The 25,482-nt window shown below is 38.0% G+C and overlaps 1 protein-coding gene across 1 annotated transcript in view; it reads left to right on the top strand.

Annotated features, from left to right (window-relative positions):
* AVL9 (AVL9 cell migration associated) overlaps positions 1 to 24,101 on the top strand; it is a 55,074-nt gene extending 30,973 nt beyond the window's left edge. Inside the window, exons 9-16 of the mRNA XM_043463247.1 lie at positions 2,060 to 2,129; positions 2,563 to 3,095; positions 9,962 to 10,096; positions 11,240 to 11,459; positions 14,035 to 14,152; positions 16,641 to 16,694; positions 17,206 to 17,294; positions 19,558 to 24,101. Coding sequence (XP_043319182.1) covers positions 2,060 to 2,129; positions 2,563 to 3,095; positions 9,962 to 10,096; positions 11,240 to 11,459; positions 14,035 to 14,152; positions 16,641 to 16,694; positions 17,206 to 17,294; positions 19,558 to 19,673 — 1,335 coding nt within the window. The 3' untranslated portion in view covers positions 19,674 to 24,101. The remainder of the gene's footprint in view (positions 1 to 2,059; positions 2,130 to 2,562; positions 3,096 to 9,961; positions 10,097 to 11,239; positions 11,460 to 14,034; positions 14,153 to 16,640; positions 16,695 to 17,205; positions 17,295 to 19,557) is intronic.
* The last annotated feature ends 1,381 nt before the right edge of the window (positions 24,102 to 25,482 follow it).

Here is a 25,482-nt window from a genome sequence, read left to right as displayed (position 1 = left end):
GTTTTGATTTGCATTTTCCTAATAATTAGTTATTGTGAGCACCTTTTCATGTTTTTGTTGGCCACTTGTATGTCTTCCTTGGAGAAATGTCTTCCCTAATCCTATACCCATTTTTAATCAGGTTTGGTTTTTTGTTGTTGTAAGTTTCAAATTTTTATTGCAACTTATAATTTAAAAAAAAAATGTTTTTCAACACAGTGCACATGGTTATATATATCTGAAAAAAATTTCTGCAAAATAATACTTAGTCTAGCCACATGCAGTGGCATTTATGATCAACTAGGCTTTATTTAACATGGCAAATCATAGGTATACCCTTTTTATATTCACTTGATAAAGGTATCCTTTAATGCAAGTCTTGGTGTCTCTGTATTTACACACTACTCCCTAAATCATCAATGTTTAAGGAGAGGACAGGTGATTGTGGGCATCATGCTTTATTAGATATGACTTAGTGCTACTAAATGATTTAATTGTTAAACCAATTAAAAAACTCATCTCAGCAACTATATGCTTGTTTTTTCATCTAATTTAATTATCACTGGTGTTCCTCATAGCTCAGTTGATAAAGAACCTTCCTGCAATTCAGGAGACTTCAGTTCGATTCCTGGGTCAGGAAGATCCCCTGGAGAAGGAAATGGCAACCCACTCCAGTATTCTTGCCTGGAGAATCCCATGGATAGAGGAGCCTGGCGGGCTACAGTCCGTGGGGTCATAAGAGTTGGACACGACTGAGTGACTTTCACTACAGTGTTAGTTTTAGTTCCGTATCTAACTGAACCCTGTCCCTCAATTTTTATTCTGAAAACCCTACAAGAAAGTTGATAGAATAATTTTCTAATGGACACTTTACATCCTTCATCTGTATTTATGAGTTGTTAGCATTTTGCCACTTTTGCATTCCATTGTTTTATATATGTTCATTCTTCCCCCTGAATCGTCATAATTTTCAACTAATTTGTAGAACCACAGTACTTCATTCCTAAACATTTTCAGATATATTTCTTAAGAATAAAGGTATATTCCTGGGGCTTCCATGGTGGCTCAGTGGTAAAGAATCGACCTGCCAGTGTAGAAGACATGGATTCAATCCCTGATCCGGGAACGTCCCACATGTTGTGGAACAGCTAAGCCTGTGTGCCCTAGAGCCCATGCTCCACAAGAGACAGTGAGAAGCTGTCACACCACAACTGGAGAGTAGCTCCAGCTCTGCAACTAAAGAGAAAGCCCGCACAGCAATGAAGACCCAGCACAGCCAAAAATAAATAAATAAAATGTTTTAAAAAAGAATAGGGTATATTCCTACATAACAAGAGTATTTTCATATTCAAGAAATTTAACATTGAGATAATAAATGATATCTAATATACAGTGCCTTTTCAGATTTCCCCAGGTATCATAATAATGTGCTATAAACTGTTTGCTTTTCTTAATCTGGGGACCATGGATCATGTATTGCATTGTTAGCTCTCTTTAATCTCAAACAGTTTTACCACCTCGCTTCTTGTTTTGTTTCTCTGTTTTTATGACATGGATTTTTTTTTTAATAATCCAGATTAGTTCCATTTTAATATTAGATTCATATGATTATTTTCCTTTGGCTCATTTCAGATTAAACTTTTTTGGCAAGAATATTGTATAGGTAGTGATGTGTCTTTCTGGGGCATCATATTTGGAGGCCCATAAACTGCTTGTTTTCTTATTGGTGATATGAAGTTTGATCATTTGACTAAGGTGGTGATTGCCAGGTTTCTTCATATTAGTACTTGTTATTTTCCTTTGCAAATAATAGGTGAACTGTGGGATGATAAATTTGAAGCTAATGTGAATATGCTGTTGCCCAAGAGCCTTGCACAATAGTTTCAGCATCCGTTGGTAATTTTTACTTGAACCATGATTTTCTGATTCTGTCATAAATTCTGTATTTATTAGCTGTTATACTTCCATAAAGAAGAGTTTTCTTCTCTCCCTTCTTTGCTTCTTTGCTTTTTTCTTTTTTTTAAAGTGTCATTGTGGACTCGTGGATTTTCTAATTTAATTTTGATTGACTCCATTTCAGGTTCTCTTTTATATTTCTCCAGTGAATAAATTGGTGGGTGCCCTGATGACTGTGTTATCCCTTTTTCCAGGTAAGAGGGTAGCAGTTTCCACTCTCTTACTCTTACTGGACCTTTGAATGATAAAACTTTTCAAGGACAAAGTGGTTAGGGTTACTGCCTGTTTTAATAGGATATTTTCACTTTGGCAATAGATTTCTCTTTTGTCTGAGATTTTCTTGTTTTCAATTAAAATTTGAGCGAGCATAGCTCATTAAAATTTTTTATAGGAGTTCCACTATTTAAAGCAGAATACACAGCTCTTCGGAGAAGGCAATGGCAACCCACTCCAGTACTCTTGCCTAGAAAATCCCATGGATGGAGGAGCCTGGGGGGCTGCCGTCTGTGGGGTCGCACAGAGTCGGACACGACTGAAGCGACTTAGCAGCAGTAGCAGCAGCACACAGCTCTTATCTTCTAATATCTTATTCTAAGCCAAACTGTTCTCCAACATTGTATGTTTTAGGCATGATTGAACATGGACTCAGTGACAGTTCTCAGTACAGACCCCGAAAGAGTATGTCTGAAGATGCTGGGCTTCAGGAAAGTAATCCCCCTGCAGATGAATTTGTTTGTATGCCTGCTTCTGATATTTCAAATACCAACTTGGGAACTGTCAAGAAAATCCTGGGAAACCATGGAGGAGATGCAGCCATCAAGACTGAAGAACCTTTGTTCCAGGTAGAAGATGATAACAGTGAACAAGAAGCCAGTGATAGCAATCAATATCTGAAACCTCCTTCTCGCCCATCTCCAGAGTCTTCAGAAAGTGACTGGGAGACCTTAGATCCTAGTGTCTTAGAGGACTCCTCCTTGAAAGAACGAGAACAGGTGGGGTCAGAACAGACAAACTCATTTCCAAAGGACTCTTTGCCCTCAGATAGTCCTCCGATTACTGTTCAACCTCAAGCTAATACCGGCCAGGTGGTCCTGATACCAGGGCTGATTTCTGGCTTGGAGGAGGACCAGTATGGCATGCCCCTGGCCATCTTCACAAAGGTAAGAGTTAACGTCCTTTATTAATGCCCATAAGGATAGCACAAAATCCTTTCAGAATTTAACTCTCAGTGTTGAACACATTTAAGTCTGCAAATTCTCATTGAAAACTGTAAAATAACATAGCAGATGTGTAGTACTCTGACATCTGTGACCATGATGTAAGACTGCAGGGGATTTTGATTAGAGTTTGGAAACTGAGGTCAGCAATCACTGTGTTTGGTGTGTTTTTCATTAGTCAGGTTTACCTTTGGGGAAAAAAACAAACCAGCCTTGATTACATTTAATGAGTGTATATTAAAATACCATAATTCCAAAAGCTGCAGTTTTATAAGAAAGAATAAAAAGCTTAGATGGCTAACTTAAATATTAGTACCCTTCATAGATATAATACACTGTTTTGGTTAACTGGCCTTAAAACTTAATTTTTAATCTTTTTATGGAAAAACATACAAAACATATGTCTAATTTTTAAAAATAATTTAAACGCACCATAGTAAAATAAATTGCCTCTTTGATTCAGTATCTTATTTCTAGGATATCATTTCTTTATGTCAGTAATACTATATTAGGATTCTGGAAGCTACATTTGAGGGTTTTTTTTTTTTAATCCTAACATGAGAAGCTACTTTATTGTCATTCATGAATTATTTTTTTTTTTTATGAAAAAGATGAAAAGTCCCATTTCATTTTTCAGTCAAAGTATTTATTACCTTCCTACGTGCCAGGCCCTGTACTAGGTTCTAAATTCTTGTATCCATGGCTTTTCAGTTTAACCATGAAAGACAAATACATCTGTCCAGTAACTAGAGCAAAGTTGATGTTTTTCTCTAAATACCTTCCTTTATGCTGGAAGTAAAACTTGATATGGAAAAGAAAATGGATAGCATTGACTTGACATCAATTCTTCTCCACTATATGATAAATTCTTTCTGGGTTTATCCAGTTTTACAAATAAGTACTTGCCCCAAGTCAGTATTGCTGAATAGTTAGCAGAAAATGCTGTCTTTGTTCATTTTGTGGTCTGTTAGGGGAGGCTGAAATTATCTTAATTGGTTTCTTGATTGAACTAATGCATATTTGCTTAAAACTGGAGTTTAGGAGTCTGGGGAGAAAACTCTGGGCCCTCAGACTACTAAGTATACTCAACAGCCACAAATTGTGGGTTTTCTGAACTCACATGTGGGTGTCATGACTGCCTATACTTTTGGAGCCCTTATTTTTGCGGCTTCACCCACCCACTCTAATTTTTATCATTGTAGAGATACCAGGAGGGAGATTAACTGGGGTGGGGGATTTTGGTTTTGTCTGTGAAGTCGCTGAATTAAACAAAGCAATGTTAATGTGTTGTATGTGCTGTTAATAAACTGTTTGGCAGAATATTCTCTTTGTGTATGTTATACCAGTACTGAATATATGATGGGCTTACCACCATCATTATGGTAAGTTAAACATTTTCCTTTTAGGTTTTCTGTTTTATTATGTAATGATTCAAACCTAACTTTTTAAATCACAGTTTCAAATAAAATTGCTGATTCTTTGATGTCAGCAGCTTTGGAATATGAAGTATACTTAAAAATGAGTTGCCTTTAGGCTTTTCTTTTTTCCTTCTCTTGAAGATCTTAAAAATACTTGTAGAGAAGACCTCGATTAGCAAAGCATTCTGAAAAGTCATTTCAAATGTAGCCAAAGAGAAGCTTGGATGCCCTCAGTATTGCTGAAGTAAGATAGCAAGCTTTGAAGAGAATAATGAGTTGACTGGACCGCTGACTGTGTTAGCATATGAAAGTTATGCTTGGAGAGATTCCAAAACTCCATATTTCCAGTCTTCTCTCTGGGACCTGAAATTGATGGTGCATTTCTTCTCAGTCTTAGAGATGAGGCTTATTACATAAACACTGTAGATACCAGACTCTCAAATATGCTTGAACTTTTCCTGAGAGCTGAATTAGGGAGGTAAGGAAGAAACTAGGTTGCTGAGGGAGAGGAGATGGGACTAGTGGCAACTTTCGGATAGGATTCCGTGGGATGAGGGGAGGGCAATGAGGGAACCAAAGGAGAAAGATGAAAATTTAGAAAATGTACCCATGTATTCATAGATATCTATGGGTGATTTTAGGTATTCACTAAAAAAATTTTTTTTTCAAAGTGATGTTTTTAACTTTTAAAAGAAGATAAACACCTACTTCTTTTTTTTTTTTTTACATGCAAAACTTTATTTTATTTTATTTTTTTTAATTTTTTTTTTTTTTTTGTCATACATTGATATGAATCAGCCATAGATTTACACGTATTCCCCATCCCGATCCCCCCTCCCACCTCCCTCTCCACCCGATTCCTCTGGGTCTTCCCAGTGCACCAGGCCCGAGCACTTGTCTCATGCATCCCACCTGGGCTGGTGACTTCTTAGTTTTTTAAATTACATGTATCTGGTACTTTTTAAAATTTAGTAATAATTGCCTCCACCAGAAGATCACTTAATTTAGAATTCTCTTGTTTCAGTCTGTAACTGTTTTAGTAAAACAATAAACTTAAGAAAGAATTAATAGTAAATGTAGTTGGAAACCAAAATTTTTTCTGCTTCATGCATTAAACTTCTTTATATATTGCTTCTGAGTTTATATCTGGTTTGCTTGCTTACAGGGTGTCATATTCAAATTTAGGGAAGCTACAAATAACTTGACGACTAGCTAAAAAGTAGTAGATGCATGTTTTTGAGTTTTATTTAAGTGGTACCACAATTTTCCGCCCTCTTCTCTCAACATTATTTTTAGTCTCATCATAATTTTGCATGAAGTTGTGTTTTATTATTCCTCTGTAGTTTTCTGGTTTTGGCTATTCTGCAATATATAAATTCTGTGGATAGATATCTACATTGTTTCTAGTTTCTGGTTACTACAAATAACACTTCTATTAAATTCTTATTCAGTAATCTTGGCTGTATACGTGCAAGCATTTCTTTAGGAGTCAGTGCTTAGAAGTGGGAATACTGGATTATAAGGAATGGGTAGATTAGCTTTACTAGAGTAATTCCAAACTGTTTTCTAAAGTGGTTGTGACAATTTCTATTCCCACAGCAGTGTATTAGAGTTCCCTTTGATTCACATTCTCACCAATGGTTGTTATTGTCAAACCTCCTAATATTTAGCCAGTCTGATGGTATCTCGTGGCTCTTAATTTGTCCTTTTTTCAGTAGTCACTGTTGAGGCTGACCATCTTTTCATATCCTTGGTAACCTTTTGGATTTCCTTTTGTGTAGTAATTGTTCAAACCTTCTGGATTGTCTCCCTCGTTGTCATGCTTTGTGAGACTGCAGGCTTTGTAGTTTTGACTTCCACATTTTGGGTTTTGTCTGCCTGGAATTCACTTCTGTGATGTTGAGGAAGGGCGTCTGTCTCTGTGCTTCGTTGCTGCTTCATCCATGTATCTGTCTATCCTTGGGTCAGTCCCGCACTGTGTTAATGACCATTATGTCATGTCAGGCAGGGAAAAGGCTTCTCCTTGCTATTGTTCTTCAAGAGTTTCTTAGCCCTTTGCATTTCCACATCAATTTCAGGATCAACTTAGGTTCTTACTTATACTTAAGATTTAAATAGGGGTTACCTTTAAGTGCTAGATAGAGTTTGGAGAAAATTGACATCCCTACAGCAAGGAGGCTTGCGGTTCACAAACACGCTTATCATCTCAGACCTGAGAGATAAGAAAGTGGCAGTTGGTTCTAATGACATTGTAGCCCTTCCCAGGTCACAATGGAGAAGGCAGTATGCTTTTGAAGTGCTGTAACAGATCAGCTCACAACAGGTCTTCCAGATTTACCAAGCTGAGTTGTGTTTTTTGATGCCATCCATTTCTTAGTTTTAATCGTGATCAAAAAACAAATATAAGATTTATCTGCTTTACCATTTTTAAGTGCACAATTATGTGATTTTAGGTGTATTCTCATGGTTGTACTACAGATCTCTAGAACTTTCTCATCATGCAAAACTGAAAGTCTGTATTCTTTAAACCACAGTTTCCCATTCTCCCCTCACCCCAAACTTTGGCACCCATCATTGTTTCTATGAACTTAACTACTTTTAAATACTTACATAAGTGGAATCATACAGCATTTATCTTTTTGTGACTGGCCTATTTCACTTAACATAATATCCTCAAGGTTCATCCGTGTTGTAGCATATGACAGATTTCCTTCCTTCTTCAGGCTGAATCATATTCCATTGTATGCATATACCACATTTCCTTATCCGTTTATCCATCAGTGGGCATTTGGGTTGCTTCTGCATTCTGGCTATTGTGAGTAGTGCTGCTGTGAGCATAGGTGTGCAAATATCTCTTCAGTTTCTTTTTTTTGGCCATTATATACCTCAGCCCAAATGCAGCAGTTAAACACCCTGGGAAAGTGGAGAGTGGTGGTGTGTTTGGGTCTAGAGGCTGCTGTGTTTAATGTACTCAGACTCTTGCTGCCACTGGGCATTGGAGACCTTTAAAAGGTTTAGGCTAGATTGACCATTGGTAAAGGTGACGATGCTAAAATTTTAAGGTTATTTTGAACTACTGTTTAAAATAATTTTATAAATCTGCAATGCTTTCACATGGTTCAATATGCAGAAGATTCCAAAGCATCTATAATATTAAAAAATCTCTCTCATTCCATTCCCTGCTAGTCAGAGAATAGCAGGAAATTTGTTCCCCTCTCCATTGGCAACCAACCTTACCTAATCTATGTCTTTTTTTTTTAAACAAAATATTCCATGGAGATGAACTTCATCATGTACTGCAGGGTACTCCATCATATAGAAAAACATTTATTCATTGCCCTAGTCATGAATAGTTAGGATTCCTGTCTTTTGCAATGATAAGTAATGCTGCAATAAGTAACTTTTTACAAATCTCACACATGAACAGGTGTATCTGTAGGATAAATTGTAAGAAGTAAAATACTGGGTCAAAGAATATGGATATGTGTAATATTTTAAGGACTGTATTTCTTCATTTAAAAAAAACAAAACTTTGAACTATTGACTTTTAAAAAAAAAAACACATGCTTAGTTTTCATGCGACTTAGCCAAGAATTCCACTGCTGACAACAGACTTTTCTCCTTTAACAGAATCAGTTGTGAAATGCAATACTATGAGCAATTGAATCAGTCTTTGTAAATATAGGTAGTTCTGAAAGTGCCCTTATCAAGGATTCTCAGTCCTGGCTGGGGGAGGAGTATTCGGGGGAGTCCATATAAAGTTTGAAAGAGCATTCAGCATCGTGGTGTTTATGTTCAGAAACAAGTAACACGTTTTTAATACGAAGCACACAAGGTAAAGTGAGACCCATGAGTCTACCAGCTGTTTGAGTGATTTGGCGTGAGCAGCATGGATCCTTTCCACCTTTAGTCACAAGAGGGCGTGGGTTGAGAAACACTGTGTACTGAATATGTGTAAGGCATAGACATGGTTTATTTTTGCTGCTTCTACTAGTTCACATTTTATAGAGGAGAGGAAAACATTGTCAAGAAGGAGAATAAAACCAGTTTACCAGACATGTATTCCAACTTCTGCAAGTCTTCTCTCATGTCTTCTCCTAATAGCTGGCTGTATGGTACATCCTAGACATAGGGAAGGACATGAAGTAGCAGAAGTGGTGTCTCCTTCCCTCAGAGAAATTCTCATGATGGACACAAGACATTATCTGGATAACTGTGGTTCAGTGTTTTGTTTTGTTTTGTTTTGTTTTGTTTTGTTTTGTTTTAAGATGATTAAAATAACAAATAAAACTGTCATCGAACTTGATTGAAAACAAATTCAGGAGTTCAGCAAGTCCTCCCTCCTGGCTTTATACACAAATTATGCCACTTGTTGAGGTCTATCTTGATTTAGAATCTTTCAGCAAAAATTCCATTTCCTCCTTCAGTGCATCATTCCAGTGTTAGCATTCCTTTTTCTCAGGATATAGGCTTCTTTTGTACACTTAACTCCCTGCTGTGGTTTGGCAGTTAAAATAGAATTTTCAGGGCAATGGTATTTTCAAATGCAGTTCAACTGGAAATTTCAAATACACAACTATTGCCATGGTCATTTTTGCTTTGAACATTTAGTAGCAAGTATCTTGAAATACTGTATCATTTTAAATTATAGGACAGTAAAATAATTGCTATGCAGTGCTTTGCTATTCTCACAAGAGTACTTTGGTGGTTATGTGCAAATGCCTGTGTTTTAAAATTTTACTGGAAGAAGGAACAGCTTTCTACTAAACAGCATGTTTTTTAGTGGGCTTAATATTAGTACTTCATTCCTAAATGGAAAAAAAAAAAACAAAACCCTAGCTTGTTAGTTACAGTGGAAGCTTTTAAGTTGAACTGAAAGCCTAGTGGTCATTCATGACAACCTTGTTAGACCACCTTGCCAAGATTTGACCATTCATGGAGCAGGTTAGCAATTAACTGGCCTTAATACAGTCAGGACCTGTGGTTGTTGTTATTGGTATATTATTGTGTTGAGTCAAAGACCAGCTGTGTTAGGAATAGCATGGGGTTGGGTGAAGATTGGGAGTTTCCTTTCCTACTATTAGCTGTCTAGGCTTGACGAGGGGCTTCCCTGGTGGTTCAGTTGGTAAAGAACCCACCTGCAATACAGGAGACCCAGATTCCATCCCTGAGTGGGGGAAATCCCCTGGAAAAGGAAATGGCAACCTGTTCTAGTATTCTAGCCTGGAAAATCCCATGGACAGAGGAGCCTTGTGGGCTACCATCGCCCAGTCCATGGGGTCGCAAAGAGTTGGACACAGCTTAGTGACTAAACCACCAAAACACCAGCTGTTATGAGAGACATGGCTGTTCCATTACTTTTCTAACATTTTCTTCTCTTGTAATTCATAGGGATATCTGTGTTTGCCTTATATGGCACTGCAGCAGCATCATCTTCTCTCTGATGTCACCATTCGAGGATTTGTTGCTGGAGCTACTAACATCCTTTTTCGACAACAGAAACACCTCAGTGATGCCATTGTGGAAGTAAGTTGACGTCTGAGTGCAGGTCCTTGACTGCTGGTCCCTGTTTTTCTTTTTTAAATGGAATTTGGGGCATAGTAATAACACTGATAGTGGTCATAATTGCTTCCTTTGCCAGGCATCCTAAGCGCCTTAGGTATATGAACTTATCTAATTTTCATAACAACCTGTGAGATAGGCATTGTTACTGTCCGTATCACACCTGCGAAAGCTAAGGAACAGAGGGGATCAGACAGCTGCTAAGCGGATGAGCCAGGATTCCTACCGAGGCTATCTAGTCTTAATATAGTCTCACAATAAAAGTATGTTTATCATTTAAATAGTTTAATATGCCCCAATATCAAGCAGAAGAAGCTAGAGATAAACACTTGATATCTTATTAATATAGAAGAAGTATAAATAATTTCTTAACTTTTACAATTAAAATAATTTTTACAAATGGGTGGGGGGGATTTCAGCCACCCTAAGGTTTCTGTAGTTCCTAACAGAAAGTACCAGAATGTGCTTCCTGGGGAAATGTTTATAATACAATAAATTAAAAATCTGGGATTCAAAGCTATATGGATCCCAATATTGAGAGAGAAAAATACATATATTATACCTTCCAAGACAGAAGGATATAGATGAAAGGACCACAGAGTTTTCTTCAACATTGTTACATTCTAGTTCTGAAGTTGGTTGGCAAGCTGATGGGTATTTATTATTATACTTTAAAACTAACCTGTAAGTTACATATAGTTCTTTCTGTCAAGTATTACATAATAAATATATCCCAAAGTATCTGTGCAGGCAAAGCAAAAATTTTTAGTAATTGTATTTAATTAATTGTATTCATTTCTGTATGATAAAGGTGATTTTTACTGTATATTTCTATATTTTCCAAAATATTTGTCAACATGAATCACTTTTATAATTCAAAATTAAGTATTTATGCATGTAAGAACAAAAACTGAGCATTTTTTAAATAATGAAAAATAAGAAACAACTTCAGGATAAAAAAGTCTCTTTCTTAGGCTCATCTTTTGAGAAAGCTATTATTCATATTTTTTATTTCCAGCTCCAACTTCCCAGTAATTACTCTTTAAAGTATGGCATGGATGTCTGCATGAATGCCCAGACTCTGACTTGTACCTGGGTACCCTCTAGGTAGAAGAAGCTTTGATCCAGATCCATGATCCAGAACTCAGGAAGCTGCTCAACCCAACCACTGCAGACCTAAGGTTCGCAGATTACCTAGTGAGGCATGTGACTGAGAACCGGGACGACGTCTTCCTGGACGGCACGGGCTGGGAGGGAGGTGACGAGTGGATCCGAGCCCAGTTTGCAGTCTATATCCACGCACTGTTGGCTGCCACACTGCAGCTTGGTAAGGAGTTCACAGTCACGTTCTCATTTGGTAACTCTGGATGCTTTGAATTGCATAAGAAATAAAGTGATCAGAAAAATTACCTGTCACTCCACACGACTAAGCGACTTCACTTTCACTTTCACTCATTGGAGAAGGAAATGGCAACCCCCTCCAGTGTTCTTGCCTGGAGAATCCAGGAGATGGGGGAGCCTGGTGGGCTGACGTCTGTGGGGTCACACAGAGTTGGACATGACTGAAGTGACTTAGCAGCAGCAGCAGCACACATATAGAATTAACTACTCTTCACAATTTGAGTAATTCATATCCTTCTAGACCTTTTTCTCCAAAGGTCTAGAGAAAAAGAAGGAAATAGCAGCCCACTCCAGTACTCTTGCCTGGAGAATCCTATGGACAGGGGAGCCTGGTGGGCTACAGTCTATAGGGTTGCAAAGAGTCAGACACAACTGAGCGACTAACACACACAGACCTTTTTCTATGCATATGTTTTGGATTTTAGTTTTGTAGTGTTCATGGTAGTCCTTTTGCAAACATGGATCCCATTTTTCACGTTTTTTATAGCTTAGTTTTTCTTTATAATATAAACATGTATCAGGAGAGTAAATGCAGATCTTCATCACTTTTTACATGACTTAGTATTCCACCATATGGAAGGATATATCAGTAGTTGAGTGCTATTTATAATCACTGCTTACATGTTTTTAAGATATATGAGGGATGGAAAAAAAATATTTAAAAAAAATAGAAATCATTGGAGATCACATTCTGAGTGATTAAACCTTCAAATTTTTCCATTCTAATAGTATCCCTATTAAATAGTTAAAATGGATCAGGCAGACATGGAATCACTCCTGTGTTAAAATCCTCATTCCCCATAGAAACGAATATATTCAAAGAGAAAATGAAGCTCTGCAATGAGCTTTCACACCTGGGATACCTGCCACCCTGCACATTAGCAAATCAGTAGATTTGGTAGTGATGGTGGTGAGGTTGTTAAAAGCATATAGAGCTTCTGTTTTTCCTCCTCCTCAATGATCTCTCCAGCTGTTTCCAGGTTGCTTTTTTAAAAATTGTGGTGAAATCCATATAAAATTTACCATCTTAGCCATTTATTAGTGTCATTAAGTCCCTTCACGTTGTGGTATCAGTAGATGTTTAAATCAACCCCGCTGCTGCCACCTCCTAGATTAGTTCTTCTGATAGTATATGTAGAGTTTTAAATCCAGGCTTCAGGCATGTTCTTCATTCATTAAGAAATCTATGGAGTGACTCCTTATTTGTTAATGGGTTTTTTTTTTTTTAACGTCTGCCTCTTCTACAATTGTAGCAACTGAGATCCCCAGATTAAATCCTCTAACCCAGAATCACTCAGTTTATCTAGTAAGAAAACCCGAGTCTTCACCAGTCATGTATGTTCCTGAGTAATTAATTTACTTCTTAAAAATATTTTCCTGAGTACACAGTAGCTACGTACTTTCAGAGGGAACATTTAACATGTGTGGGGACCCACCCTTGGTTTTTTTTTTTTTTTTGAGCACTTAACATCTACTAACTCATTTCATCGTCCCAACAATCTTAGAGGTAGATACCATGTCATCCTCATTTTACAGACTTGAGAAAGTGAGGCACAGAGAGGTTAAATAACTTGCTCTTCCCCCTGGTAGGAGACTGAGCTGGACTTCAACCCAATTAGTCTGGTTCACACCCAAGCTTTTAAAGGAAATTTAGCCCAATGCGCTGATTGATGAATATGTTCTTAAAAGCACTTCCTTATGGTGCATATAGAACCATGAAAGTTCTTCTCTTCCTCTCCCAGCAATGAAAGTCATGTGTTTCACCTTCAAAGCAAGCAACTTGGAATTAATATATGAAGCAATAGCCATTTGAATCACTTCTCCCAACCTTTTCTGCTCTTCCAAGTAGAAGAAGCACTGTGGATTGAAGCTTCCTCTTGATAGAGATGAAGCCAGAAAGTTTTATGCATTAAATATATGAAAATCCCCTTATTAAGTATTTTGACCATGAAATGCTTGGACACTCAAGAGTGAGTTTCACCAAATAGTAAGATAAAGAAAAAAGAATGAAAAAAAAAAAAAGAAAAAAGAATGGCTAAAAAGAACCAATTATTCTAATTTCCTTTCTTAGAAAATAGTATTTGTGAAAAGATTTTTAAAAAATACCCTAATTGCCTACTCCATATATATATGTCAGTATGTTTAACCCACTCTAGTCTGTAGTTTTTAATAAATAGTACTATGCCTCCTTACCTTGGTGAGGAGAACATGGAAATATTTTGGAGATTTTAGGAACCTTAGAAAATATTTGGCTCAAGCCCCTTATTTTCTAGTAAGAAAAATGAAATTCCAAGTGATCAAGTGACTTAGCAAAGGCCACATAGCTTCTTACTAGGGTTTTGGAACTTGACCCAAGTTTCCTGACATCTGGTAGGCTTTCTCCCCAAGAAAGCAGCAGGGGACAGGGAGGCTAAAGCTATTTCTTTACTGTTATTGGTTATTAATCTTTATAACCCTGACTGGCTACAGTCCAGCCCAACTTTCAAATATTTACTTGACAGATAACGAAAAGATCTTATCGGACTATGGGACGACCTTTGTTACAGCCTGGAAGAACACTCACAACTACAGGGTCTGGAACAGCAACAAGCATCCAGCACTTGCAGAAATAAATCCGAAGTAAGCACATCCTCTACAGGGTGATAGAGGTGGTTGACTTACTAAGGGTTTCCGAATAAAGAAAATCATGTCTGAACTCTGATGATACTGTGAATATCTTCAAGAATCCCTTAAATAGATTTTTTATAAAAAAGGCTCCCAAGTACAGGGAAGCAGCTGAAAACTGCTTCCCTATTCACACTTCTTAATCACAAAGCACAAGGCATTTTGGAAGCACTAACCTTTCTCCCAGCTTCCAGTATAATTCGGAGATGAAAGTCCTAGCCTGTGGGGATGCTCGTATGTCATATCACCTCAGCAGAATGGTCAAGCGAGATAGAAGCCTTGAGGGAAATAGCACTGGTTAAAACTGAGAGGTTATTGTAAAATATGAAGTGTGAACAACTAAAGTCAATATTTGAATTCCTAGATAATTGGTAAAATCTGGTGCCATTTCCATATCAGATTCTAAGATCCAACAAAATTTAATACCTGTCATAATATTGACTGTTGACTGGGCAAAGACTTTATTCCACGTAAAAGGCATTTAAATGTGCTAGAGAATTGGGCCATTAAGAAAAAATACCATGTGAATGGGAGAGTGGAGTCTAAGGAGATCAGTTGATATAATGTGTACATATTGGGAACTTCTAAATTAAAGGATTTTAATGTCTTTATGATATAAGTATACATTGAACTTTTGTTTTCATTTGTGGTTTTTTGTGTTTGTGTTTTTTAATTAATTTTTATTGGAGTATCATTGCAGCACCATGTTTCACTTGTATTTTAAACTTCTTCATGAAAATATGACAAAAATCAACTTAGTACTGATTATCATATTATTTAGAAACTAGGGTAAACTTGACTTGGGAATGTGCTTTAGTGGGGCTACACACACAAAATCCAGGGATTTATGTCATTGTAACTTGCAGAAGCATCTGCAAGGAAGCAGGGCTTGGGAGAACATGTCTGCTAAACTTACCATCAAGAACCATGACTAGATTCAGGCAGTTTTGGTGACTTTAGTCCTCACACTGGGCTATGGCAGAAACCTAGATTGCCATTTGGATGTGGTAAAAACATAGAGAATTAAAAGGCAAATACACTGTAATGGAATTAAATGAAAGGACTAAGTTCAAAGTTTTCTCCCTCTCTAACCACAAGGTCTGTGTTCTAAAGAGTAATGAAGAGAAACAGATGTGAGCTCGCTTGCCCATGGCGCTGGTTGTAGTGGTGCTGGGGGAGTGACCGTTCACAGGTCTGGCTCCTCCCCTGGGGCTCTGTTAGCCTGGACAGATCTTTACTCAGCTGCTGCATCTGCTGTAGTGCCTTTAACTTGAAGCAGCGCTACAGATTTTAATGTAGGTCCTTATGAGGATTAGCTGGCATGTGTTTTAAAGGATTGTAAAAACAGTACTTTTAAAACTATGTAAATAATTGAGGTTATTTAGGTTGAGGAGAAAGAAAGCTGAAGCAAAAGACCAGAAAATTAGATAGGGAAATTATGCAGATATGATAGCCAGCAGATTTTCAGCATTTTCACCAAATTAAAAACAAGAAATGATAGGCTTCAGCTGTCATCAGGGGGTATAATTTAGAAACATTCAAAATTAAATGTAAGGTTTGAGATCTTTGAAACCCTTTCTTCCACTCCTAAAGATTAGAAAATTAAGTCCTCTCAATGCTTTCAACTGATGATTTGGAAATCCAGAAAAAAGAGAGGTTGTTATGTATGCTTAATGTGACCAATAAATAAATTTGTTATCATTTGAAAAGGCATTATAGCATTTTTTAATTTTAATTGGAGGCTAATTACTTTACAATATTGTGGTGGTTTTTGCCATACATTCACATGAAAGAGCCACATAATAGCATTTTGATGTTTTAATAAGTGGCTGCAAATTTTACCAGGGTCACTTTTTTTTGGGGGGGTCACTTTCTTTGTTAGACATTGACAGAAAGACCCCTGCCTTGTGTATGAGTTAAGAATCTGAATGTTTACTGATTCCTTGTTTTATAGTGTAATGTTGATCAGGTTACCTGATTTTTATATATACTGTTTCCCTAAGATCTGCACTTTGAGTTGCTTTTCTGATAACACAGATTAAATCGTCCTTTAACCAATAGCACCCGTTTATAAGATGGCCAGAATCAAGTCATGGCCAAAGTCAGGGATTCTAACCCTGACTGTCCCAGGAGCTTTTTTAAAATGTTGGTGCTTGGGCCCCACCTCAGACCAAAGAAGAACATTAGGGCGGCACTAACACAAACCAACCCCACCCAAGAAAAAAAACATGTATTTTACAAGCAGAGTACATAAGCTGAGAGAGACTCCCGTGACTGTGAGTGGAGAGCTATGATCAGAACCCTATTTCCGGTATCGCGTTTGGAGCACCGCCGCCCGCCTGAGTCACCCCAGTGCAGTTTCCTGATACTTCCTTGTGATAACTCTGTGGTGCAGCTTTGTTGGTGAGAGACCCATAGTCTAAACTCAAACTTTGTTTTACAGCCATCCTTTCCAAGGACAGTACTCAGTGTCAGACATGAAGTTAAGATTCTCACAGTGAGTATTTAGGGAAAATCCTAGGAACATTCTTCTGTCTGAATTCATGCCATGTGTTTCATCGCTAATTGGGAATTGTTTTTCTCCACTTCATAGACTTGTGCTTCAAATAGTAACCAAATATGTGCATAACGTTCTCTAGCTCAGCAGTGTGTATGTTTCAAAATGAAAACACTGCTGTTTCATGGAGAATGGTGTGAACTAATAGCAGGATTTGCCATTTTTATTCTGGTGAAGTAACTTTAGCAAATTATGACCATACGAATTATGTATAACCATACATCCTTATGTCCTTACACCACTTTCTGGCTCATCTGTATAGTCTTTTAAAATTTTCTGAAAATTTCTGTACTTAAAACATTAGTAAATTAATTGATGTATAACAAATAATGAATTATTTATCTTCGTTTCTCAGTTCTGATTTGGGGGATGATTATAGAGTGGTTAATGTATATGTTAGTAATTTTTTTTTTTAAACTGTACTTACTTAACATTTCTCTCCTTTACTCAGTTCTGTTCAAAACAGTGAACGTGGCAAAAAACTTGGAAACGTCATGGTTACAACAAGTCGGAATGTTGTACAAACAGGAAAAGCTGTTGGTAAGGATGTCTTAGGCAGGAACAGATTGGAATCATAAAACATCTCTTCTCTATCCTCAGTATGTCACTGATAAAAACATAAAGTTGTAGACATGTGTGTATCACATAATAGTGCAAGATGGTTGAATATACAGAGGTTTTTCTTTTTAATTTTGGTCTTATTCATTAAAACAATTCTTGTGACACTAGATAATGCCAAACCAAGTTTAGCAAATGTTGTCATATCTATTCTGTTATCAGGAGTCAAACTTCTCTGGATTTCTCCCTCTGTCCCCTGAGCTGCCCACAGTTCTTTATAAATAGTAGAGTATTATTTATATAATAATAAAGTAGGCATTAGGAGCAGCTGTCTTTTAAGGTAGTATCACACAGTAAAGAAGATCAGTGAAAACCAACAATTGTTTTTATGAAAAGATCACATTAATGATACTTCTACAGACTAGTAAAGAGAAAAAGAAGATACAAATGACCAGTATGGGGCATGAAAGAGGGGATACCACTACAGATCTTACAGAAATTAAAAGGCTAATAAGGGAATACTATGAATAATCTTGTGCCAGTTTTTCAACTCCTAAGATGAAATCTACAAAATCCTTGAAAGACTCAAATTGCCAAAATCAATGCAGTAAAAATATAGAAAATATGAATAGCCCTAAATATATTAAATAAATTGAGTTAAAGTTTAAAGGCTTGCTACAAGTTTTTAAATGTAATCTAAGCCCTGGTGGCTTCACTTACGAATTTTATCAAACAATTAAGGAATAATGCTAATTTTATACAAACTCTTTTAGAAAGTAATGGTTGAGGTAATACCTTCCAACTTGTTTTATGAGGGTGTATTACCCTGATACCAAAACCAGACGAATGGTTGTTAGGTATACCCTTCTATACCTAGCTTTTTTCACTTTGGCTGTTTTGAAGATTATTCCATCTCTTTTTCTAAAGAAATTTCTTGTTCCTTCTTTCCTATATTTTTAACTGTTTACTTTTATACTATTTCAAACTTAAAGAAATAATGCAACAGTGTCCAGGGAACTCCCAGTTATCTCAGGTGCCCAGTTATTTACACTCAGCTACTTTTGTCTTGTAATACCAGTATTAAAAATAGGGCCCATTTCATTCCTTAGCTTCTGAGAGCTAAGGGTTAGCTAAGGGTTAGCTGGCTAACCCTTGCTGAACAGAACTCTAAAGCCCCAGAACTAGGTGATCTCTGTGCCAGGGCCCTCCTAGCTGTAATGTCCTGTACATCAGGAGATGGGTAAGAGAACTGTTCTACAGACTTAAAGACAAACACGGGATACACAGTCCTATCACTCCTGTACAAGGGAATAGAATTAAATATATAAGCATTTATTTCCATACAATATTATACCTTTGACTTATTTTGAATTTTTGTTTTTGGTAGAAAAATTCTACTTCATCAAAGGTATATGATGTCAGTTAATTTTTATTGATGCTGCTGATATTTAAATTCTATGACCTGTTCCCTTCTTCCACACTCCCCTCTCCAAGAACAGTGAGTGTGTATGATTCAACTTAAATAATTTCATTATAACATCAGCTTTTGAGATAATGCTGTTACAAACAAAACAGACCGCAGGCAGATAGAGCTCTGTATGTTTTCATTTGGTGCACCATGGTTATTTATTTTATTTATTTGGGTGCTTCGGGCCTGGTGCAGGCTTTTCTCTGGTTGTGGCGCACAGGCTTAGTTGCCCCGAGGCAAGTGGGATGCCAGTTCCCCGACCAGGGATCAGACCAGGAATCAAACCTGTTTTCCCCCGCATTGTAAGGCGGATTTCCAACCACTGGACCACCAGGGAAGTCCTGTGATGCAACATGATTTTAGATGACAATAACAAATTTCCCTAAGCAGCCTAACAACTCTTTCTTGTAGGTGGTTTTCAGTTATAAACTTGGATTTGGGTTACAGAGAACACATAGAAGTTTGGTTTTGTTTTGTTGGGGTTTTTTTTGTTTGTTTTTTGTAGCTCTCCAAGTCGTTTAAGAACCACTGGCCTGGGAAGAGTTTCCCAAAGACTTTCAAAATACTTAGGAGAGCAGTGTCTTATACCCAGACACTAGTCAGTTTCCTCTTAGACATTCCTACAGTAAGGGATTATTTTGAAATTAGAAGTGTCAATTTTATTGTAGTACCTATTAACATATCAATGTGTTGCAGTTAAGTAGCATTGGTTTTTCAGTGTCTCTTAACAGAAGTGAAGACTGTTTTCCTTCTGTTTTTCCCCTCCTTTCCACTCAGGCCAGTCGGTTGGAGGAGCTTTTTCCAGCGCGAAGACAGCTATGTCTTCATGGCTTTCCACTTTCACCAGTTCCACTCCACAGAGTCTCACTGAGCTGCCTGACGGGAAACTCTGAGCCGAGCAAGCCACCCAGAAGCTGCTGTCGCTTTCTTAGGTTTTAAGCGTCCCCTGTCTGTCTACTGCTCCCAGACTGTTCCTCTTCATCGGCTGCAGGTCCACAGCAGGGGACCAATAGGTCGAACTGTTTACATGGACGGTTGCCCTCTGTCTAAATGAATGTCATGGGACACTGAAAAGATGAAAACCACAACCGCAGCCGGGATGGCTTCCCAGGTTGGGGTTTAAATTGACTACGTTTATTTCAGTCTGAGCCTGATTAAAACACACAGTGAACCTTCTAATGAATTTTGAGTTCTGACATTATACATTTGTTTACTTTAGAAAATTTTCTCCTTGATGTAAGTTTTGTTCTGTTGTTGCTGTTTGAATATCCAGATGGATATTTATACGTGCTAAGATTAAGTTATATTGCTATTTTAATTTCTCTAAAGCAAGCCCTAAAATGTTCTGATAGCGTGGAGGGGCCATACAGTCCAACCCTTTGCTGTTATTTTGCTGAGTTATATGAGGATTTTTTTGTTTGTTGGTTCTCTACCTACAAAACAAATTTGTCATTCACTTCCTCCTGGAAACCATAGAAGTCAGAGGTGGTAGTTCTGAGGATGGAGTGTTTTGTGATTTTAATTTATCCTTTTCCCATCCTACACACTTGCTTTGAAGTGTCAAGGAGTGTCACTGTGCTTTTTTCCTCTTCCTAATTGTTCAAGTGGATGTGCAAAGAATTAGCATGGTGATGGTTACAGCAGAGTTGAAACAGTTTAACTGTATTTAGGGCAAGACTTTTAAAGACCTAGGTGGGTTCTGTTGACTGTAGTAATGTTGCAATCTTTACATGCATTTTTTAACCCGAAGTTTGTGCCTTCTATTTCTTCTTTTGAACGGTTTTCCATTGGGTGTTTACAGATTTAACAGGTTTTTTCTCAGTCTTACTCTTCATGAAGCTTTTCAAGGCACTTGGCCTTCCTCCTTCCCTGATAGAAAATGCTCATGTAATCAATGTCTAACCCCTTCCAAAAGCATTTATAAAAGAAAAGCAAGATGATCTGTAAATATTAAATAGAATTCTCATCTTGGCTCACATTTAGAAAAGCAAGAGAAGAAAACTTCAGCCATGACATTAGTCATGTTTTGTGAAGGACATCTGGGTTCATGTTAGACACAGGTGTGCTCAGTACTGAAGGTTTTTACACAACTAGACCTCATGTAGCTGCCAGACTCCGCTCTCATTTGCTTTTCGAGAGGACTTCGATTGGGTGTTCTCAGGGAGTACTTACAGGAAACAGACTGCTTTTTCAATAACAAAAGATACTTGGGAAACACATTGTGAATATAACCTACATTAGATGTGATGAGTATTGAGAAAATTGGGGGCCTAATTAGGGAGGACTCAATTATATTTGATTTATCTTTTAAGAAATGTTTGTGTAAGAAGCACTACTGGGGCGTGTGAAATGAAGCATAGGGACATAATCTAAATATCCCTGAATTTTCCAATTTGTGTTTTAACACAAGTCCTATAAACCTAAAAGCATACTTCCCTTTGAGTATAATGATTTAAGAATTCATTGATGATAAAGGGCTTACTGTGGGAAACATTAATTTCACTTCTACTAGGAAAGCTTTCTCAGGAAAATACTGTTTGAAGAGAAGAAGGTAGTACCAAACAAAAGTTTTAAAAGGTACTTTAAAGTTGCACTGAGATGAACATCTCGTTGTTTCATGAGGGCACTTCATTGGATAGAGTATGATAGTGTACCAGATAGCGTTCATAGTGCTGTGAGGGGTCAGCCAGCACGCTGCTGGTTCATCCTTTAGTTTGTATGATTTGTACAATTGGGGTGAATTCTCATCTCTCATCATTCAAAGCAGCCCAATCCACGTTGGAATCCCACTGAAATGAAAATAGTTACATAAAATTTAACATTGCTTTGCTCTCACTCCCCATTTTAATGCACACCTTAATGGAACTTTCTCTTCACATTTCCAGTTAAGAGTTCCACCCTTACAGTGGTCATTTAACTGGCTTTCAACATAAAATGAGTATTTCAGAAGATAGAACTTCTGTCATAGAGACGGTCAAAAGACCATAACTATATTTATTCCTTCAGGTCCTGGGAGGTATGGGGGTCTTCAGGGAGTGCAGGCTGTCACATTGTTGGGACCCCGGGGCAGCCAGCACAGGTAGAGGCAGGAAGCCTGGCCCCTGGTCCTGGGGGCCTACGTGCTTCAGGTTTGGATTCTGGGCCCTGCCCAGCGGCAGCCTGGAAACAGTAGCTTCCTTCAGCCACTGGCTCTGTGAGCCACAGCAGCCAGCAGGGGTGTGGCCACCTGTGGACATCTCACTGGTAAAGATGTGTGCTTTGCTTGGCCACACAGTGCTTTCATCTGAGAACAAAGTGTGTTTAAGTAGGCCTGAGGGTGCTAGGATCAGCCAGGCTTTTTCAGAGTGCACCAGGCACACAGACTGCATCCACAGCTTGGTGGACACTTCTCTGCTATCCAGGTGACTTAAAGATTGTGTTTGGAAAAAGTCCCTGGCTGGCTTTAATTCCTACTAGGCACTGTAATGCCGATGACATAGGTAAGGGAAAGAGGGCTAAAGCTGGCCCAAGTGTCCCAGGCTAATGAATAGAAGTTGCCTGTCAAAGTATGTCTTGTGGTTATTTTGCATTTGCATTGGCTCATGTAACCGGGATGAATAGTCTATACCCAAATCCATTAGTGATTTGCCAGCCCTCAGACCCTAAAACAATTCTCTTCTACTTTTTGCTTTAAGAAACACAGCAGTAATATTCTTGGGCAGCAGACCAGAGCATATGACCTGATCTCCTCAACCTTACCTTGCTTTCTGAGTCCTGTATTAAGCATTGAAGTTTTTTTTAGGATAATTTACTTAGAAAGGCAAGGAGGAAACAAACTTTGAAGGGAGAGATGAGACATTTATTGTTGCAAAGCCAAGAGACAGGTTCTTAAAGTCTGCATGAAACTTTTTTGGGAGCAGTATTTAATATGCTAAAGGATATAAGAGTTCTTTAATAAAGAAGTTAGATTTTTCATCTGCTAGTTACAAGCTGTAAAATGAACCTTTGTCTCCCTGGCAGGCAAATTTTGGTTTGGTTTCGTGGAAGATCAAGCCAGTGGTCCTTTTCCTTGAGGCGTGGTGATGAGTTTAGGAACACCCAGCTCTGGGAGAGGCCAGTGGACTAATCCTGAACCCTTGAACTATTATCTGCTTCAGCAGTTTTGGAAAGTAGCCTGTTAGGATGGTAGCCGATGAATGTGGCCTGTTATTCTACTGGGGAGTTGGTTGGGACTCTGGAGATGGTATTGACACTGGCATGCTCTGCCTGTGTGGCCAGAGATGGCACGGTGTTCAGTCTGTGCACCCAGTTCTGTGGTATCCTCTAAACAAGATAGAGAACCCAGCCCTGGTTTCTAGAAGATTGTCATTCCACATAGTGCAGTGTGTCACTAGGAGCTTTTTCATTCCAAGTCTTTGGGCTTCGTAACATTGGAATTGTTTTTTCATAATTCCCAACATTCCATAAATATTTGTCAAGGACAAAGAAAAGGAATGTGTTTCTTTATTCTTTTCACATAAATAACTTTGTACACGTGACTTCCTGCTTTCATATGAAGGAGAAGAAACTAGCTCCCTTGTGTGGCAGCTCCAAAATTAAAAGATTGTTGCACGTATAAGGGGTTGAATATATTTTATAAAACTAATGCATTTGTATTTCTGTGCTGTTCTAAAGATTACCTTTTTACTTATATTAATTAAAGATATAGAAAGTATATATTTAAATCATGTAAATGTGACTCATTAGGGAGTTTCCTCAATCTTAATATCCATCAGCTTCTCACACTCATATAGTATGCTGCTCAAATTTTTTTGTGTGCAATATGAACATTTGAACATTTCAATCAGGTACTGAGCCAGAAAAGGTAATTGAAGTTTTTAGAAAACTTAACGTTGCTTAGGAAATATTTTTTCTTGAAATAGTAATAATTTATAGCTGGAAAGATAAGATCAAGACTTATTTCAGGCCACTTGGTCACTGGTTCCTAAATTTAGGAAGCACTTGATTAACAAGTTGGTGAAAGCATTTAGTGGGTACAGGAATAGTTTAAATACTTGAGAGTAAAGGCTTTCCTCCAATCCCTTTCTAAGAAGTTTTAGCTTAGAAATCTTAGAAAGTTTTCTAAGGAAGTATAGCTGTGGTACATGTTCCGATCAGAAAGGTAGTTCCTCTTTGCTCTATTAGTTTTATAATTTGTACTAGTTATTTGTTTCTGTTGTCATTTGTTTTTTTTTTTTTAATGTTAAAATTATAAATCACGTCTAATCATACTGAATTATAAAACTTCTACTGTATCTTTCTTTTAAGGAAAAATGAGAATAAATTATCCTGTTTGTCCTGCATACAGTGTACTTGGTCTGTCTTCTTAGAAGTATCCTTCATGTTGTCAGTGTGGTTTCTGGCCTGTTTCAGCAATGGACAGAAGGGCCAGCTTCGTTTGTTAGGAAACTAGCAGAAATAGAGGACTCGTTGCTCGTTTTTTCTCTCTCGTTTTGAAATTACTTATGGTGGTACTTCAGTCTGTGAGGTGGCTACCCTTACAGCAAGAATCTTCAGAACCTGGGGCTACTCAGCATACAGCCAGACAGAGCTTGGTCATGCAAGAACATCTTGTCACATGCTCACCGACAGAAATCCCCAGGGGACAGGGGCATTGTCATAAGCAGTTTATTTTTCCATCTGGACTGGTGAGCTTCAAAATAGCCTTGACATTGCCACTGAGGACTCCTAACACATTTTCATATGTATTTCCATGTACCATGGTTTCTTTCCTTACGGCTGTTTTGCAAAATAGTTTCAAAGAAGGAGACAAATTTCTTTGCCCTCCCAGGAATGGGCACTTCCTTGAGTGCAGGATTAAGTTTAAGGTACCAGTGTTCTTACAGCATGGACTGTTTTCTGCCTGGATCTGACAAGGTGACTCAGGCAGTGGAGCTCGACAGTGCTGGCATCTCCCCTTTCCCAAGGACCTGCCTTCCCAAGGACCGACACTTCAGGCTCTGCCGTGGTGAGAGGATGGTCCCCCTTCGTCTCCTGGATCAGCGTTGCCTGGCATTCATTCTCATAGGATGGGAGATGCAATCAACAAATCTGGCAACATCTGGAAGGAGCACGATTATAGAGTCAGTTTCTTTCAAGGAATCACCCATTGTGAAGGGCTTCCCTCCTTCTGGAGTAATCATAGGCTTGGGGAACTGCTCAGTAACAGAACTGATCTGTTCGTGTTTACAATCAACAAACCCCCAACCAGCCTTTGACTTTCACGTCAAATGACTGATCCAGTCCAGTCAAGACGGCTAAAGTCTAGTCATCAGCATAGGTAACATGCTTCGTATGACTATGGAGTCAGAGGCTGGGAGCCTCTGGCGTAGAACTGAATGGTCATACTCTTTGCTCTTGATCCCGTGTATATACCTATTTTTGGAACCACTGACTTTCCCACAGAACACAAAAACTAAGATTCAAGTATTTCTAAATGTAGGTTTTATCCTCCACTGGACCTAGCTTCACTCCTGGGGCTCAGAGCTGTAGACTGTGGGGAAAATGATGAAAGTCACTTGAGAAGATACTGATCATTGTTGAAGCCAGGTGATGAGTACACAGGAGTTTGTTAGACTATTCTGGTGTTGTATATGTTTGAGAATTTTCATAATGAAAAGTTTAAAACTTGCTGGTCAAACAACTCTACTGCTGCTGAAAAGACCCCATTGCCACCACTCCCCT

This window comes from Cervus canadensis, chromosome 3, assembly GCF_019320065.1.
Source record: "Cervus canadensis isolate Bull #8, Minnesota chromosome 3, ASM1932006v1, whole genome shotgun sequence".
Classification (NCBI taxonomy): domain Eukaryota; kingdom Metazoa; phylum Chordata; class Mammalia; order Artiodactyla; family Cervidae; genus Cervus; species Cervus canadensis.
Note: the sequence above shows the minus strand (reverse complement) of the source record. Positions and strands in the feature narration are given on the sequence as shown.